The 18,595-nt window shown below is 57.9% G+C and overlaps 1 protein-coding gene across 1 annotated transcript in view; it reads right to left on the bottom strand.

Annotated features, from left to right (window-relative positions):
- Positions 1-1,321: 1,321 nt before the first annotated feature.
- Positions 1,322-18,595, bottom strand: part of SYMPK (symplekin scaffold protein) — a 35,644-nt gene continuing 18,370 nt past the window's right edge. Inside the window, exons 13-27 of the mRNA XM_058822823.1 lie at positions 17,845-17,995; positions 16,103-16,332; positions 14,783-14,864; positions 14,116-14,229; positions 13,099-13,246; positions 10,962-11,122; positions 9,092-9,200; positions 8,297-8,397; positions 8,090-8,180; positions 7,123-7,224; positions 6,365-6,552; positions 4,217-4,393; positions 3,253-3,330; positions 2,001-2,204; positions 1,322-1,468 (exon numbers count right to left, since the gene is read on the bottom strand). Coding sequence (XP_058678806.1) covers positions 1,322-1,468; positions 2,001-2,204; positions 3,253-3,330; positions 4,217-4,393; positions 6,365-6,552; positions 7,123-7,224; positions 8,090-8,180; positions 8,297-8,397; positions 9,092-9,200; positions 10,962-11,122; positions 13,099-13,246; positions 14,116-14,229; positions 14,783-14,864; positions 16,103-16,332; positions 17,845-17,995 — 2,083 coding nt within the window. The remainder of the gene's footprint in view (positions 1,469-2,000; positions 2,205-3,252; positions 3,331-4,216; positions 4,394-6,364; positions 6,553-7,122; positions 7,225-8,089; positions 8,181-8,296; positions 8,398-9,091; positions 9,201-10,961; positions 11,123-13,098; positions 13,247-14,115; positions 14,230-14,782; positions 14,865-16,102; positions 16,333-17,844; positions 17,996-18,595) is intronic.

The raw sequence follows: 18,595 nt of genomic DNA, 5'->3' as shown, positions 1-18,595 counted from the left end.
GGCGGCGCTGAGTCAGCGAGGCCACGCCCACTGGAGAGGGGAAGCCACGCCCATGGAGGTGGGACTGACCAATCAAGGCGTGAGGAGGGAGGGGACACGCCCATTGAGAGGGGAGGGAGAGTCCATATAAGGGATGGCCACGCCCCTGAGTGGTGGCCACGCCCCAAAGTATGGGAGCCGCGCCTCTAATTGAGACCGAGCCCGTGAGTGGTGGAAACCACGCCCCAAAACAAGGAGACCACGCCTCCAAAATGAAACCACGCCCTAAGGCAGAGACCACGCCCCAAATGAAGCCACACCTATGATGGAAACCACACCCCCAAACCATGGCAACCACGCCCCCAAATGAAGCCACATCTGTGAGTGGCAGAAGCCACGCCCCCAAAATAGAATCCCACCCCCAAAATAGGAACCACGCCCCCAAACTGAAACCACGCCCCTGATTGACACAGATCCCACCCCCAAATATGAAGGCCACACCCTGAAAATGAGACCACACCCCTCCAAACGAGACCCCACCAATTAGTGGAAGAAGCCACGCCCCAAACCATAGAGACCACGCCTCCAAAATGAAACCACGCCCCCAGTTAACATTAAGCCCACGCCAAAATTGGGGAAACCCCACCCCAAAATCAAAACCCCACCCCAAAGTCAGGCACAGCTGAAGCCACGCCCATCCAAAACATCTCCAGCCCCTAATTTGCATCCCCAAATCCCACCCCCTTTGGGGCAAAACCCCACCCGGCCACACCCACCACGAAGCCACGCCCCTTTTCCTTTTGGCACTGTCCCCAAAACCCACCCAGGACCCCCCAAAATCCATCCCAGACCCCCCAAAAACCAGCCAGGATCCCCCCAAAACCACCCAGGACACCCCAAACCCACCCAGGACCCCCCAAAAACCACCCAAAACCCATCCAGGACCCCCAAAACCACACAAACCCACCCAGGACCCCCCAAAACTACCCAGGACTCCCCAAAAACGACTCAGGACCCCCCCAAAATCCATCCAGGACCCCCAAAACCACCCAAACCCATCCAGCCCCCCCCCCCAAACCATCCAGCCCCCCTCCAAAATCATCCAGGACCCCCCAAAAACGACTCAGGACCCCCCAGAAACCACCCAGGACCCCAAAAACCATCCAAAATCATCCAGGACCCCCAGAAAACCATCCAGGACCACCGCCCCCCAAATCCCCAACAACCACCCAGGACCCCCCCCCCAAAAACAACTCAGGACCCCGAAGCTCCACCCACACCTTTATTGAGCCCCTCCCCCACATTTTGGGGCGGGGGTCTCGGGGGTGGCCCCGCCCCCCCCTCAGCCCTCGGAGGGACCCTCGGGGACCCCGCCCGGGGGGGGGCTCTGGGTGCCGGGGGGGGGCGGCTCCGACGAGGGGGGGCTGGGGGGCGGGGCCTCGCCGGGAGGGGGGAGGGGCTGGGGGGGCTCCGTGCCCGCGGGGGGGTCCTGGGAAAGGATGGGGGGGGGGGGGGTTAGGAATGAAACCGCCCCCCTCCCCAAAATTGAGGTCAGAAATGCCCCTCCCCCTCCTTAAAATGAGATACAGAGCCCCTCCCCCCTCCCCAAAATGGGGGGGTAAGAAATGCCCCCCCCCTCCCCAAATTGCCCCCACCTCCCCAAAATGGGGGGTCAGAAATTGCCCCTCCCCCCTCCCCAAAATGGGGGTCCCAAATGCCCCTCCCCCTCCCCAAATTAAGGTCGGAAAAGCCCCGCCCCCCTCCCCAAAATGGGGGGTCAGAAATTGCCCCTCCCCACTCCCCAAAATGCCTCTCCCCCTCCCCAAATTAAGGTTGGAAATTGCCCCTCCCCCTCCCCAAAATTAAGGTCCGAAATTGCCCCTCCCCCTCCCCAAAATGGAGGGGTCGGAAATTGCCCCTCCCCCCTCCCCAAAATGCCCCTCCCCCTCCCCAAAATTAAAGTCCGAAATTGCCCCTCCCCCTCCCCAAAATGGAGGGGTCGGAAATTGCCCCTCCCCCACCTTGGGCGTGTCCAGGGCGGGGTCCGGGGGGGACGCGTCCCCTCCCCCCCCTGAGCTCTCCTCATCCTCGGCGGCGCTGATGAAGATCGGGGGGGGCTCCAGCAGCTCCGGGGGGGCTCCCTCGGGGGGGGGAGGGGAGCCGGGACCCCCCCCCTTGGCCTTGGGGTCCTCCTCGGAGCCCGGGGGGCGCTTGGGGGGCTTCTCCTGGGGGCGGCGAGGGCGTGGTGGCACCCGGGGACACCTCTGTGCCCACCTGGGGACACCTCTGTGCCCACCTGTCCAGGTGTGCCCATGTCCCCTTCCATGTCCCTTGTCCCAATCCCCACCTGTCCAGGTGTCCCCATGTCCCTCTGTGCCCACCTGGGCACACCTCTGTGCCCACCTGTCCAGGTGTGCCCGTGTCCCCTTCCATGTCCCTCTGTCCCCACCTCTCCGGGTGTCCCCATGTCCCTCTGTGCCCACCCGGGGACACCTCTGTGCCCACCTGTCCAGGTGTGCCCGTGTTCCTGTGTCCTCATGTCCCTCTGTCCACACCTCTCCGGGTGTCCCCACGTCCCTCTGTGCCCATGTGGGGGCACCTGGCACCTCTGTGCCCACCTGGGGACACCTCTGTGCCCACCTGGGCAGGTGTCCCCATGTCCCCTCCCATCCCTCTGTGCCCACCTGGGCAGGTGTCCCCTGTCCCCACCTCTCCAGGTGTTCCCCATGTCCCTCCCGGTCCCTCTGTGCCCACCCCTGCGCCCACCTGTGCAGGTGACCCCATGTCCCACTCCCGGTCCTTTGTGCCCACCTGTGCCCGCCCACCTGGAGACACCTCTGTGCCCACCTGTCCAGGTGTCCCCATGTCCCCTTCCATGTCCCTTGTCCCCGTCCCCACCTCTCCAGGTGTCCCCATGTCCCCTCCAGGTGTCCCCACCTCCCCAGGTGTCCCCTGGTACCTCTGTGCCCACCTGTGCAGGTGGCACCATGTCCCTGTCCTCACCTCACCAGGTGTTCCCACCCCTCCCATGTCCCCCCCAGGTGTCCCCACCTCTCCAGGTGTCCCTTGTCCCCTCCCGTGGCCCCTTGTCCCCATGTCCCCCCCAGGTGTCCCCACCTTTCCAGGTGTCCCCATGTCCCCCCCAGGTGTCCCCTGTCCCCCCCAGGTGTCCCTTGTCCCCTCCCATGTCCCCACCTCTCCAGGTGTCCCCTGTCCCCCCCCAGGTGTCCCCACTTCTCCAGGTGTCCCCATGTCCCCCCCAGGTGTCCCCACCTCTCCAGGTGTCCCCTCGGGCTCGTGGCGCGTGGTGGCCTCCAGGATGGCCATGGTGGACAGGGGGATGTGCGCTTGCTGTCACCGAGAGGGGACACACGGGGGGGGGACAGGTGTGACATCCTGGGGGTGGCACCTGTCCCCGGGAGCGGCACCTGTCCCCAGAGTGCCACCTGTCCCCTGGAGCGGCAACTGTCCCCAGAGTGCCACCTGTCCCCAAGACTGTCATCTATCCCCGAGGTTGCCACCTGTCCCCTGGGGGATGTCACCTGTCCCCTGGGGGATGTCACCTGTCCCCTGGGGGATGTCGCCTGTCCCCGAGAGTGTCACCTGTTCCCAGGGGTGTGGCATCCCTGGGAATGGCATCTGTCCCCCGGGGGATGTCACCTGTCCCCTGGGGGATGTCGCCTGTCCCCAGAGTGTCACCTGTCCCCTGGGGGATGTCACCTGTCCCCGAGAGTGTCACCTGTCCCCAGGGGTGTGGCATCCCTGGGAATGGCACCTGTCCCCTGGGGGATGTCACCTGTCCCCTGGACATATTCCCTGCATCCGGGACTGTCACCTGTCCCCGAGGTTGTCACCTGCTCCCAAAGGTTGTCACCTGTCCCCTGGGCATATCCCCTGTCCCCTGGGGGATGTCACCTGTCCCCAGGTGATGTCCCCAGGTAATGTCACCTGGTGCGGGGTGAGGGCGCGCACGTGGCTCAGCAGGGGCTCTGGGCATTGTCACCCCCATCCCCATGGGATGTCACCTGTCCCCAGGGCTGTCACCCATGCCCAGGTGTGTCACCTGTCCCCAGAGGTGTCACCTGTCCCAGGTAATGTCACCTGGTGCGGGGTGAGGGCGCGCACGTGGCTCAGCAGGGGCTCGGGGCATTGTCACCCCCATCCCCATGGGATGTCACCTGTCCCCAGGGATTGTCTCTGATCCCACCTGTCCCAGGTAATGTCACCTGTCCCTCACCTGGTGCGGGGTGAGGGCGCGCACGTGGCTCAGCAGGGGCTCTCGCAGCTCCGGGCATTTCTCGAAGACGGCGGCGAGCTGGGGCGGGGGCAGCTGCAGAACCACCTGGAAGGACTGCGGCTTGGTGCGCTGGCAGCACTTGATGAAGCCCTCCCACACCTTGGGGTACTTCCACACCTGGGCAAACACACCTGGGAGTGAGCAGGGACACCTGGGACACACCTGAGAGTGAGCGGTGTCACCTGAGAGTGAGCGGTGTCACCTGGGGGTCACCTGGGACCCCCCTGGGGCTCGGTGCGCTGGCAGCACTTGATGAAGCTCTCCCACACCTTGGGGTACTTCCACACCTGGGCAAACACACCTGGGAGTGAGCAGGGACACCTGGGACACACCTGAGACACCTGAGAGTGAGCGGTGTCACCTGGGGGTCACCTGGGGTCAGCAGGGACACCTGAGAGTGAGCAGGGTCACCTGGGGGTCACCTGGGGGTCACCTGGGGTCAGCAAGGACACCTGAGAGTGAGCAGTGTCACCTGAGAGTGAACGGTGTCACCTGGGAGTGAGCGGTGTCACCTGGGGGTCACCTGGGACCCCCCTGGGGCTCGGTGCGCTGGCAGCACTTGATGAAGCCCTCCCACACCTTGGGGTGCTTCCACACCTGGGGAGACACACCTGGGGTCACACCTGAGACACACCTGGGGTCAGCAGTGTCACCTGGGACACACCTGGGACACACCTGAGACACCTGGGGGTCACCTGAGACACCTGGGACACACCTGGGGCTCACCTGGAGTCAGCACTTGATGGACCCTTCCTACACCTTGGGGTACTGACACACCTGGGAGCGTGTCAGGATTTTTTCAGGAATTTTGGGGTGATTCAATGGATTTTGGGTCAACTTCAGGGGGAATGTCTGCAGGAATTTTGGGGTGATTTCAGGGGATTTTTGGGGTAATTTTTGCAGGAATTTCGGGTCAATTTCGGGTGATTTTTCTTGCAGGATTTTTGGGGTAATTTCAGGGGATTTTGGGGTCCCCAGAGCTGTTTCATGATGAGCCAAGACAGGATGTTCATGACGAAGCCGCCCAGGCCTGGATCACCGTTAGCATCGGGGATTTTGGGGTGAATTTTGGGGTGATTTCAGTGGATTTTGGGTCAACTTCAGGGGGAATGTCTGCAGGAGTTTTGGGGTGATTTCAGTGGATTTTGGGGTCCCCAGACCTGTTCCATGGTGAGCCTGGACAGGGTGTTCATGGTGGAGCCCGGATCACCGTGAGCATCGGGGATTTTGGGGTGAATTTTGGGGTGATTTCAGGGGATTTTTGGGGTAATTTTTGCAGGAATTTTGGGTCAATTTCGGGTGATTTTTCTTGCAGGATTTTTAGGGTAATTTCAGGGGATTTTTGGGGTCCCCGGAGCTGTTTCATGATGAACCTGGACAGGATGCTCACGATGGGGGTACGTGGTCAGGGCGTGGATCGCCGAGTGCATTGGGGATTTCGGGGCCAGTTTTGGGGTGAATTTGGGGGTAACTTCAGGGCGATTTTTTGGGTAATTTTTGCAGGAGTTTTGGGGTGATTTCAGTGGATTTTGGGGTCCCCAGACCTGTTTCATGATGAGCCAGGACGGGGTGTTCATGACGAAGCCGCCCAGGCGGGGGTACATGGTCAGGGCCTGGATCACCGTGCGCACCGGGGATTTTGCGGCCATTTTTGGGGTGATTTTTGCGGGATTTTTGGGATAATTTCAGGGGGAATTTTGGGGTAACTTCAGTGGATTTTGGGGTCCCCAGACCTGTTTCATGATGAGCCAGGACGGGGTGTTCATGACGAAGCCGCCCAGGCGGGGGTACATGGTCAGGGCCTGGATCACCGTGCGCACCGGGGATTTTGCGGCCATTTTTGGGGTGATTTTTGCGGGATTTTTGGGATAATTTCAGGGGGAATTTTGGGGTAACTTCAGTGGATTTTGGGGTCTCCAGACCTGTTTCATGATGAGCCGGGACAGGATGTTCATGACGGAGCCGCCCAGGCTGGGGCACATGGTCAGGGCCTGGATCACCGTGAGCATTGGGGATTTTGCGGCCATTTTTGGGGTGATTTCTGCGGGATTTTTGGGGTGATTTCAGTGGATTTCGGGGTCCCCAGACCTGTTTCATGATGAGCCGGGACAGGATGTTCATGACGAAGCCGCCCAGGCGGGGGTACATGGTCAGGGCCTGGATCACCGTGCGCATCAGCAGCATGGGCAGCGGGCTCTGCTCCATCAGCTGCTGCATCACCACCGCCAGCACCTCCGAGGTGTAAACGTTGCGCTCCGCAAAGCACAGGTTGGTGGCTGTGGGGACACCGGGGCATGGTGGGGGGCACTGGGAGGGCACTGGGAGGGACTGGGGGGAACTGGGGCACATTAAAAGGGAACTGGGAGGGACTGGGGGGAACTGGGGAACATTGAAAGGGCACTGGGAGGGCAAACGTTGCGCTCCGCAAAGCACAGGTTGGTGGCTGTGGGGACACCGGGGCATGGTGGGGGGCACTGGGAGGGCACTGGGAGGGACTGGGAGGGACTGGGGGGCATTAAAAGGGCACTGGGAGGGACTGGGGGGAACTGGGAGGGGACTGGGAGAGCAATGGGAGGGACTGGGAAGGAACTGGAGTCCATGGACAGGGGTCCCATGTCCCTGTCAGCCCCAGGGATGTCCCTGTCACCCCCTGGATGTCCCCATGTCCCCGTGGGTGTCCCCACGTCCCCACCTTTGATGATGGATTTCATGTCGCACTTGGAGGAGTCGATGTTGTGCAGGGGTCCTGTGTCCCTCTGTCTCCCTGAATGTCCCCATGTCCCCCTGGGTGTCCCCATGTCCCTGTGGGTGTCCCCATGTCCCCGTGGGTGTCCCCACGTCCCCACCTTTGATGATGGATTTCATGTCGCACTTGGAGGAGTCGATGTTGTGCAGGGCGATCAGCAGCTCCCCGGGGTTCAGGGGGGACACGGCCGAGGTGCCGTCACCTGTGGGGACATCGGGGTGACAGGGACAGGGATAAGGACACGGTCAGGGACAAGGGACAGGGGCTGTGTCCCATTCCGAGCCTGTCCCCAAGCTGTCCCATGTCCCCAGACTGTCCCCAAACTGTCCCAAGCTGTCCCCACTGTGCCCTCGCCGTGCTGCGTCCCCAGCACGCCTGTCCCCATCCCACCCCAACTGTCCCCAGACTGTCCCCAAACTGTCCTCAAGGCTGTCCCCACTGTGCCCTCGCCGTGCTGCGTCCCCAGCATGCCTGTCCCCAGGCTGTCCCATGTCCCCAGGGCCGTCCCATGTCCCCAAACTGTCCCCAGGCTGTCCCCTGTCCCACCCAAACTGTCCCCTCACTGCGCTGCGTCCCCAGCAGGCCTGTCCCCATCCCACCCCAGCTGTCCCCAGGCTGTCCCAAACTGTCCCCAAGGCTGTCCCAAACTGTCCCCAGCTGTCCCCAAACTGTCCCCAGCTGTCCCCATTGTCCCCTCACCGTGCTGCGTCCCCAGCAGGCCTGTCCCCAGGGCTGTCCCATGTCCCAGCCCAGCTGTCCCATGTCCCCAAACTGTCCCCTCACCGTGCTGCGTCCCCAGCAGGCCTGTCCCCATCCCACCCCAGCTGTCCCCAGGCTGTCCCAAACTGTCCCCAGGCTGTTCCCAAGGCTGTCCCCAGCCGTCCCCAAACTGTCCCCACTGTCCCCTCACCGTGCTGCGTCCCCAGCAGGCCTGTCCCCAGGGCTGTCCCATGTCCCAGCCCAGCTGTCCCATGTCCCCAAACTGTCCCCAGCTGTCCCCAGGCTGTTCCCAAGGCTGTCCCCAGCCGTCCCCAGCCGTCCCCAAACTGTCCCCACTGTCCCCTCACCGTGCTGCGTCCCCAGCAGGCGGTTGAACACCTCCTTGACCACGATGGGGTTGAGTTTGATGAGCTTGGGCAGCGCCTGAATCACCTCTTTCTGCACCAAAACCGCCCGGTCAGCCCGGGTGACACCCAGGTGACAGCCAGGTGACAGCCGGGTGACACCCGGGTGACACCGGGGCGGGGGACAAAGGCCACCAAAGCCAACCCCACCTTCTCGAGCCCGTTGAGGACGGGGATGAGGAAGCGCACGTCCGGCAGCCGCTTGTGGTAGAGATCGCGCACGCGCTTGACCAGCTCGGGCGAGGGCGGCACTGCGGGAGGGGACAGCAATGTCACCTGTGGTGCCACCTGTGGTGTCACCTGTGTCACCTGTCTGCGCCACCTGTGCCACCTGCTCCTTCTCGTGCATGAGCTTGATGAACTGCAGCACCTGCTGCCGCACCTGTGCGACACCTGTGTCACCTGTGTGTGCCACCTGTGCCACCCGTGCCACCTGTCTGTGCCACCTGTGCCACCTGTGTCACCTGCTCCTTCTCGTGCATGCGTTTGATGAACTGCAGCGCCTGCTGCCGCACCTGTGCGACACCTGTGTCACCTGTGTGTGCCACCTGCGCCACCTGTGTGTGCCACCTGTGTCACCTGCTCCTTCTTGTACATGCGCTTGATGAACTGCAGCGCCTGCTGCCGCACCTGGGGACACACCTGTGTCACCTGTGTGTGTCACCTGTGTCACCTGTGCCACCTGTGTCACCTGGGTACCTCTGTGTGCCACCTGTGCCACCCCTGTGCGACACCTGTGTCACCTGTGTGTGCCACCTGTGCCACCTGTCTGTGTCACCTGTGTCACCTGTGTCACCTGCTCCTTCTCGTGCATGCGCTTGACGAACTGCAGCGCCTGCTGCCGCACCTGGGGACACACCTGTGTCACCTGTGTGTGCCACCTGCGCCACCTGTGTGTGCCACCTCTGGTGCCACCTGTGCCGCCGCCAGGTGTCCCCAGCCCACCTTTGTCCGTCAGGCTGTGCAGGCAGCGCGTCACGAGCGTCTCGGCGCCCTTGGGGCAATTCTCCACCAGCAGCAGCAGCTCCGGGGAGTTCATCCCCATCCCGCGGATCTGCCCCCCAAAAAAATTCACAGTTTTGGTCACAAAAATCAGGGTTTTTTTTTAAAGCACAAATGATTTAGGTAATTTTAAATAATGTTATTGAGCACAAATTGTTTTTGTTTTTGATTTGAATAAAGTTGTTCTAATTATTGAGTGCAAATCGTTCAATTAAAGCGAATAATTTTATTTAATATTTTATGCTCCGTAACTGGAATAATTTTGTTTTTCATATTCTATTGAGATAATTTTATTTAAATAATTTAATTAAATAATTTATACCAAATAATTTGAATAATTTTATTTAAATAAATTAATTGAATAATTTATAGCCAATAATTGAAATAATTTTATTTAAATAATTTTATTTAATAATTTATACCAAGCAATTTAAATAATTTTTATTGAAATAATTTTATTTAAATAATTTTTTGAATAATTTATAGCTAATAATTGAAATAATTTTATTTAAACAACTTTACTGAAGTAAGTTTATTGAATAATTTATAGCCAATAATTGAAATAATTTTATTTAAATAATTTTACTGAAGTAAGTTTATTGAATAATTTACAGCCAACAATTGAAATAATTTCATTTAAATAACGTAATGGAATAATTTATGCCCAATAACTTCAATAATCTTATTGAAATAATCTTATTATATTATATATGTATTGTTTACATATACTATAGCATAATATAATTATATATAACATACTTATAAATAATTATTTAGATTATATACATACATATATATATACATACACACATATCCTATATATATATATATATATATTTAATACATATATATATATAAACTAACTTATATAAATATGTGCTTTCCCACAGTGCCAATGGATGTCCCCAAATGTCCCCAGTGTCCCCAAATGTCCCCAAATGTCCCCAAGTGTCCCCTCACCGGCTGCTCGATGACCTCCACAATGGTGACACCCAACTGCCCCAATTAACCAAACCCACTAATTGATAACAGGGACAGGAAAGGCGATTTCCAGTGGTGCCAATGGATGTCCCCACGATGCCAGTGGATGTCCCCAGTGTCCCCAATGTCCCCAAATGTCCCCAATGTCCCCCCACCCAGCTGCTCGATGACCTCCATGATGGTAACACCCAATTAACTGATGCCATTAACTGATAACAGGGACAGGAAAGGCGATTTCTAATGGTACCAATGGATGTCCCCAAGTGTCCCCAATGTCCCCAAATGTCCCCAAGTGTCCCCAAATGTCCCTCACCGGCTGCTCGATGACCTCCACAATGGTGACACCCAACTGCCCCAATTAACTGATGCCATTAATTGATGACAAGGACAGGAAAGGTGATTTCCAATGGTGCCAATGGATGTCCCCACGATGCCAATGGATGTCCCCAGTGTCCCCAATGTCCCCAATGTCCCCAAGTGTCCCCTCACCGGCTGCTCGATGACCCCACTATGGTGACACCCAACTGCCCCAATTAACTGATGCCATTAATTGATAACAGGGACAGGAAAGGCGATTTCCAATGGTGCCAATGGATGTCCCCACGATGCCAATGGATGTCCCCAAATGTCCCCAGTGTCCCCAAATGTCCCCAGTGTCCCCTCACCGGCTGCTCGATGACCTCCACAATGGTGACACCCAACTGCCCCAATTAACTGATGCCATTAATTGATAACAGGGACAGGGAAGGCGATTTCCAATGGTGCCAATGGATGTCCCCACGATGCCAATGGATGTCCCCAGTGTCCCCAAATGTCCCCAAACGTCCCTCACCGGCTGCTCGATGACGCGCAGCACCGTGCGCTTGATGTCGGCGATGGCCTCGGTGTAGACGGAGGCGAGCTCGTGGATCAGCTTGTGGTTGTGGGGCAGCAGGGCCAGGTACAGGTACAGGCACTGCTTGATGGTCTCCTCGGTCCAGGGCGCCGCCACCTCTGGGGACACCAAAACAGGGTTAGAATGAGCAAAAACGGGGTTTCTGTGAGCAAAAATGGAGTTAGAGTGAGGGAAAATGGGGTTATAGTGAGGGAAAACGGGATTTGTGACCCAAAACAGGCCAGGTACAGGTACAGGCACTGCTTGATGGTCTCCTTGGTCCAGGGCGCCGCCACCTCTGGGGACACAGAGTGACACCAAAATGGGGTGAAAATGAGAAAAAATGGGGTTAGAGTGACAAAAAAGGGGATTATAGTGAGAAAAAATGAGGTTTTTGTGAGTAAAAATGGGCCAGGTACAGGTGCAGGTACAGGTACAGGGCCAGATACAGGTACAGGTACAGGCACTGCTTGATGGTCCAGGGCGCCGCCACCTCTAGGGACACCAAAATGGGACACAAAAATGGGGTGAAAGTGAGCAAAAACGGGGTTTTTGTGAGAAAAAATGGGATTAATGTGAGCAAAAATGAGGTTTTTGTGAGTAAAAATGGGCCAGGTACAGGTACAGGTACAGGTACAGGCACTGCTTGATGGTCTCCTCGGTCCAGGGTGCTGCCACTTCTGGGGACACCAAAATGGGACATCAAAATGGGGTGAGAATGACAAAAAATGGGGTTATAATGAGAAAAAATGGGATTAATGTGAGCAAAAACAGGGTTTTTGTGAGAAAAAATGAGGTTTTTGTGAGTAAAAATGGGCCAGGTACAGGTACAGGTAGAGGCACTGCTTGATGGTCTCCTCGGTCCAGGGCGCTGCCACCTCTGGGGACACAGAGTGACACAAAAATGGGGTGAAAGTGAGCAAAAACGGGGTTTTTGTGAGAAAAAATGAGTTTTTTGTGAGTAAAAATGGGCCAGGTACAGGTACAGGTACAGGTACAGGCACTGCTTGATGGTGTCCTTGGTCCAGGGCGCCGCCACCTCTGGGGACACCAAAATGGGGTGAGAGTGACAAAAAATGGTGTTTTAAGAAAAAAAAATGGGGTTATTGTGACAAAAAACGGGGTTAGAGTGAGGAAAAATGGCGTAAGAGCGACCAAAAATGGGGTGAAAATGACAAAAAACAAGTTGGTATTGGCCAAATTTACGTTAGTGATATTTCCAATGAAATATTTGGGATTTCCTATAAAATATCAGGTATTTCCCATAAAACATTTGGGATTTCCCACGGAACATTTGGGATTTCCCATGGAACATTTCCCATCTCCACTGAACACTTTGAATTTCCCACGGAACATTTGGGATTTCCCATGGAATATTTCCCATGGAATATTTCCCATTTCCTATGGAACATTTGGGATTCCCACGGAATGTTTGATATTTCCATGGAATATTTGGAATTTCCCATGGAACATTTGGAATTTCCCATGGAACATTTGGAATTTCCCATGGAATATTTCCCATGGAATATTTCCCATTTCCCGTGGAATATTTCCCGTTTCCCATGGAACATTTGGGATTCCCACGGAATATTTCCCATTTCCCATGGAATATTTCCCATTTCCCATGGAAAATTTGGGATTCCCACGGAATATTTGATATTTCCCATGGAATATTTGATATTTCCATGGAATATTTGGAATTTCCCATGGAACATTTCCCATGGAATATTTCCCATGGAATATTTCCCCTTTCCCATGGAACATTTAGGATTCCCACGGAATATTTGATATTTCCTATGTAATATTTGATATTTCCATGGAATATTTGGAATTTCCCATGGAACATTTGGAGTTTCCCATGGAATATTTCCCATTTCCCATTGAATATTTGACACATCCACGGAATATTTGGAATTTCCCACAAAATATTTGGTATTTCCATGGGAAAATCTGGGATTCCCCATGAAATATTTCCCACTCCCACGGAACATTTTGAATTTCCCATGGAATATTTTGGGATTTCCCACGGAACAACTGGGATCTCCACGGAACGTTCTGGATTTCCCACGGAAATTTGGGAATCCCGGGCGCTCACCTGTGTCCTTGTCGGCGCCGAAGAGCACGGAGGGGGGGTTGGGGTGCACCAGGAGCTGCAGGTAATTGAGGGCGAACTTCTCCACGTACTCGCGGAGCTGCTCCTTCTCGTACATGCGCTTGATGAACTGCAGCGCCTGCTGCCGCACCTGTGCGACACCTGTGTCACCTGTGTGTGCCACCTGTGTGACACCTGGGTACCTCTGTGTGCCACCTGTGTCACCTGTGTCACCTGGGTACCTCTGTGTGTCACCCCTGTGTGCCACCTGCTCCTTCTCGTACATGCGCTTGATGAACTGCAGCGCCTGCTGCCGCACCTGTGCGACACCTGTGTCACCTGTGTGTGCCACCTGCGCCACCTGGGTACCTCTGTGTGCCACCTGTGCCACCCCTGTGTGCCACCCGTGTCACCTGCTCCTTCTCGTACATGCACTTGATGAACTGCAGTGCCTGCTGCCGCACCTGTGCGACACCTGTGTCACCTGTGTGTGCCACCTGCGCCACCTGTGTCACCTCTGTGTGCCACCTGTGCCACCCCTGTGTGCCACCTGTGTCACCTGTGTGTGCCACCTGTGCCACCTGTCTGTGTCACCTGTGTCACCTGCTCCTTCTCGTACATGCGCTTGACGAACTGCAGCGCCTGCTGCCGCACCTGTGCGACACCTGTGTCACCTGTGTGTGTCACCAGTCTGTGCCACCTGGGACACCCCTGTGTGCCACGCGTGTGTGCTACCTGTGCCACCTCTGTGTGTCACCTGAGTCACCCAAACCCTCCAAAATCCCCTGGGCACCTCCAAAAAAATCCCTTAGAACCCCCAAACCTCCCCAAAATCCCCCCGAAACCCCCTCCAGGTGTCCCCAATGTCCCCAGGTGTCCCCAGGTGTGCCCACCTTGTCCTTCTCGTGGGAGCTGAGGTCCAGCAGCACGTGCAGGTACTGGAACTGCCCCAATGTCCCCAGGTGTCCCTGATGTCCCCAGGTGTCCCTGATGTCCCCAAACCTCCCCAGGTGTGCCCACCTTGTCCTTCTCGTGGGAGCTGAGGTCCAGCAGCACGTGCAGGTACTGGAACTGCCGCGAGGGCCGTTTGAAGATCAGGTCCCTCAGGGTGGACATCCCCAGGTAGGTGCGGCTCTGAGGGGACACAGGTGGCACCACTGGGTGGCACCTCGGGGTGGCACCTGCCCTGTGTCACCTCCAGGTGCTTCCCTCTGGTCATCTCCATGTGTCATCTCCAGGTGTCACCTCCCTGTGTCCCCCCTGGTGTCCCTCCCCATATGTCCCTCAATGTCCCCCGATGTCCCCACCGATGTCCCCGCCAGTGTCCCCTCCATGTCCCCCTGATGTCCCCTCCAGTGTCCCCTCCAATGTCCCCCAGTGTCCCCCCCGATGTCCCTCTCAATGTCCCCGCCAGCGTCCCCATCTGATGTCTCCCCCGATGTCCCCAGGTGACTCCTCCCAGTGACCCCTCCCCGTGTCCCATCCCAATGTCCCCAGGTGTCCCATCCCAATGTCCCCAGGTGTCCCCTCCTGGTGTCCCCGCCTCTGATGTCCCCCTGATGTCCCCTCCAAATGTCCCCTCCAGTGTCCCCTTCCCATGTCCCCCTGATGTCCTCAGGTGTCGTCCCCAGTGTCCCCCCAGGTGTCCCCCGATGTCCCCTCAGGTGTCGTCCCCAGGTGTCCCCACCTCGTCCTCGCAGTATTTCCGGATCACCTCCAGGGCGCTCTCGGTGATGAGCGGCGCCTCCAGCACCACCTTGGTGAAGATCCTGGGTGGGGACAGGGACAGCGCCGGTGTCACCGCGCTGGGGACACGGACACGCCGGGGGGGTGGCCCTGGGGCTGGCCTGGGCCTGGTGGCTCTGCTCTGTCCCCTGAGGTGGCACCAGCTCGGCCTTAAGGGGTCTGTGCCATCCCTGGGGACACCGTCCTGGTGGCCCTGTCCCACACCTGGTGGCACTGTCCTATACCTGGTGGCAACTGTCCCACACCTGGTGGCAACTGTCCTAGACATGGTGGCACCAACCTGGTCCTGGTGGTACCAACCCAGCCCTGGTGTCCCCGTCCCAATCTGGTGTCCCCACCCCCATCCCAATGTCACCAACCCAACCATGGTGTCCCAATCCCAACCCTGGTGTCTCCAACCCAACCGTGGTGTCCCCAACCCCGTGTCCCACCACGGCTGTATCCCCAGTGTCCATACCCATCCTTCTGGTCGGGTTTCTCCTGCAGCCCGGCCAGCAGCCCTATCAGGCACTCGTCGTGGCGCTCCAGGCCACCAGCGCCGCGTGTCCCCAACCCAACCCTGGTGTCCCCAACCCAACCGTGGTGTCCCCACAGTGTCCCCAGTGTCCATACCCATCCTTCTGGTCGGGTTTCTCCTGCAGCCCGGCCAGCAGCCCCATCAGGCACCCGTCGTAGCACTCCAGGCCACCAACCCTGGTGTCCCCAACCCAACCCTGGTGACCCCAACCCAACCGTGGTGTACCAAACCCAACCGTGGTGTCCATACCCATCCTTCTGGTCGGGTTTCTCCTGCAGCCCGGCCAGCAGCCCCATCAGGCACTCATCGTAGCGCTCCAGGCCACCAGCGCCGCGTGTCCCCAACCCAACCCAACCCAACCGTGGTGTCCCCATCCCATCCTTGGTGTCCCCACAGTGTCCCCAGTGTCCATACCCATCCTTCTGGTCGGGTTTCTCCTGCAGCCCGGCCAGCAGCCCCATCAGGCACCCGTCGTAGCGCTCCAGGCCACCAGCGCCGCGTGTCCCCAACCCAACCAAACCCAACCGTGGTGTCCCCATCCCATCCTTGGTGTCCCCACAGTGTCCCCAGTGTCCATACCCATCCTTCTGGTCGGGTTTCTCCTGCAGCCCGGCCAGCAGCCCCATCAGGCACCCGTCGTAGCGCTCCAGGCCGCCAGCGCCGCATGTCCCCAATCCAACCCAACCCAACCGTGGTGTCCCCAGCCCAACCGTGGTGTCCCCAGCCCAACCGTGGTGTCCATACCCATCCTTCTGGTCGGGTTTCTCCTGCAGCCCGGCCAGCAGCCCTATCAGGCACTCGTCGTAGCGCTCCAGGCCGCCGCCGCGCGCCAGGTGCGCGTTGTACTCCTGGAAGAGCCAGGCGAAGGCCAGGTCCAGGCGGCCCCGCACGTCGTCCAGGATGAAGGAGAGCACCTCGCCCTTGAGGGGCACCTCGAACTGCGTCACCAGCGAGGCCAGGATCTTCACTCGGGCCTGGGGGGGCACACGGGGGTCGCTCGGTGGTCATTCCGTGGTTAATCAAGGGTTAATCAAGGGTTTAGTCAATGGTCACTCAAGGGATACTCAATAGTTACTCAAGGGTTTAGTCAATGGTCACTCAAGGGCCACTGGAACTGCGTCACCAGCGAGGCCAGGATCTTTACTCGGGCCTGGGGGGTCACTCAGTGGTCATTCCATGGTCAGTCAGTGGTCATTCCATGGTTACTCAAGGGTTAATCAAGGGATCAGTCAATGGTCACCAAACTGCGTCACCAGCGAGGCCAGGATCTTCACTCCGGACACCCAGTGGTCATTCCATGGTCACTCAGTGGTCATTCCATGGTCAATCAATGGTTAATCAAGGGTTACTCAACGGATTAGTCAATGGTCACTGGAACTTCATCACCAGCGAGGCCAGGATCTTCACTCGGGCCTGGGGGGTCACTCAGTGGTCACTCCATGGTCATTTAATGCTCGTTTGAATGGTCACTCAAGGGATTAGTCAATGGTCACTGAACTGTGTCACCAGCGAGGCCAGGATCTTCACTCCGGACACCCAGCAGTCATTCCACGGTCACTCAGTGGTCACTCAATGGTTACTCAAGGGTTAATCAAGGGTTTAGTCAATGGTCACTCAAGGGTCACTCAATGCCCACTGGAATCGCATCACCAGCGAGGCCAGGATCTTCACTCGGGCCTGGGAGGACACTCAGTGGTCACTCCATGGTCATTCAGTGGTCATTCCATGGTCATTCCATGGTTAATCAAGGGTTAATCAAGGATTTAGTCAATGGTCACTCAAGGGTCACTCAATGCCCACTGGTGTGTTCCAGGTGTGCCCAGGTATGTCCCAAATGTGCCCAGGTGTGCCCAGGTGTCCCCAGCTATGCCCAGCTGTACCCAGCTGTACGGAGGTGTGCCCAGCTGTATCCCAGGTGTGCCCAGGTGTATCCTTGGGTTATCCCAGCTGTGCCCAGCTGTGCCCAGGGTTATCCCAGGTGTGGCCAGGGTTATCCCAGCTCTGCCCAGCTGTACCCAGGTGTATGCCAGGTGTGCCCAGGTGCACCTAGCTGTGCCCAAGTGTGCCCAGGGTTATCCCAGGTGTGCCCAGCTGTACCCAGGTGTATGCCAGGTGTGCCCAGGTGCACCTAGCTGTGCCCAAGTGTGCCCAGGGTTATCCCAGGTGTGCCCAGCTGTACCCAGGTGTATGCCAGGTGTGCCCAGGTGCACCTAGCTGTGCCCAAGTGTGCCCAGGGTTATCCCAGGTGTGCCCAGCTGTACCCAGGTGTATGCCAGGTGTGCCCAGGTGCACCTAGCTGTGCCCAAGTGTGCCCAGGGTTATCCCAGGTGTGCCCAGCTGTACCCAGGTGTATGCCAGGTGTGCCCAGGTGCACCTAGCTGTGCCCAGGGTTATCCCAGGTGTGCCCAGCTGTGGCCAGGGTTATCCCAGGTGTGCCCAGCTGTACCCAGGTGCATGCCAGGTGTGCCCAGGTGTGCAGCACCTACCTGCGCGGCGCCGCTGGCGGCCACGGCCCTCTCGGAGCGCAGGATGCGGCGCACGGCGCCGAGCTTCAGCTTCTCCACCTGCACCTCGCTGAGCGGCTTCAGCACGTCGCTGAGGCGGAACACCTTCTTACGGCCCCCGGCGCCCGCCAGCCTGAGCGGGACAGCACCAGGGTCAGCCAGGGGTCAGCGGGGTCATCCAGGGGAATGGGGTCAGCGGGGTCATCCAGGGGAATGGGGTCAGCGGGGTCATCCAGGGGAATGGGGTCATGCAGGGGAATGGGGTCATTGGGGTCATACAGGCGAATGGGGTCATGCAGGGGAACGGGGTCATTGGGGTCATTGGGGTCATAGAGGCGAATGGGGTCGTCCAGGGCAATGGAGTCATTGGGGTCAGTGGGGTCATCTGGGGGAATGGGGTCAGTGGGGTCACCCAGGGGAATGGGGCCATTGGGGTCATCAGGGTCATCCAGGGGAATGAGATCACTGGGGTCACCCAGGGGAATGGGGTCATTAGGGGTCATTGGAGTCACCCAGGGGAATGGGGTCAGTGGGGTCATCAGGGGGAATGGGGTCATTGGGGTCATCAGGACCATCCACGGGAATGGGGTCATTGGGGTCATCCAGGGGAACACTGGGGTCATCCAGGGGAACATTGGGGTCATCCAGGGGATCATTGGGGTCATCCAGGGGAACACTGGGGTCATTGGGGTCATCCAGGGGAACACTGGGGTCATCCAGGGGAACACTGGGG

The sequence above is a fragment of the Ammospiza caudacuta genome, chromosome 35 (assembly GCF_027887145.1).
Source record: "Ammospiza caudacuta isolate bAmmCau1 chromosome 35, bAmmCau1.pri, whole genome shotgun sequence".
In the NCBI taxonomy this organism is placed as follows: domain Eukaryota; kingdom Metazoa; phylum Chordata; class Aves; order Passeriformes; family Passerellidae; genus Ammospiza; species Ammospiza caudacuta.
The sequence above is the reverse complement of the archived record's forward strand: the minus strand, read 5'-3'. Positions and strand labels throughout refer to the sequence as shown.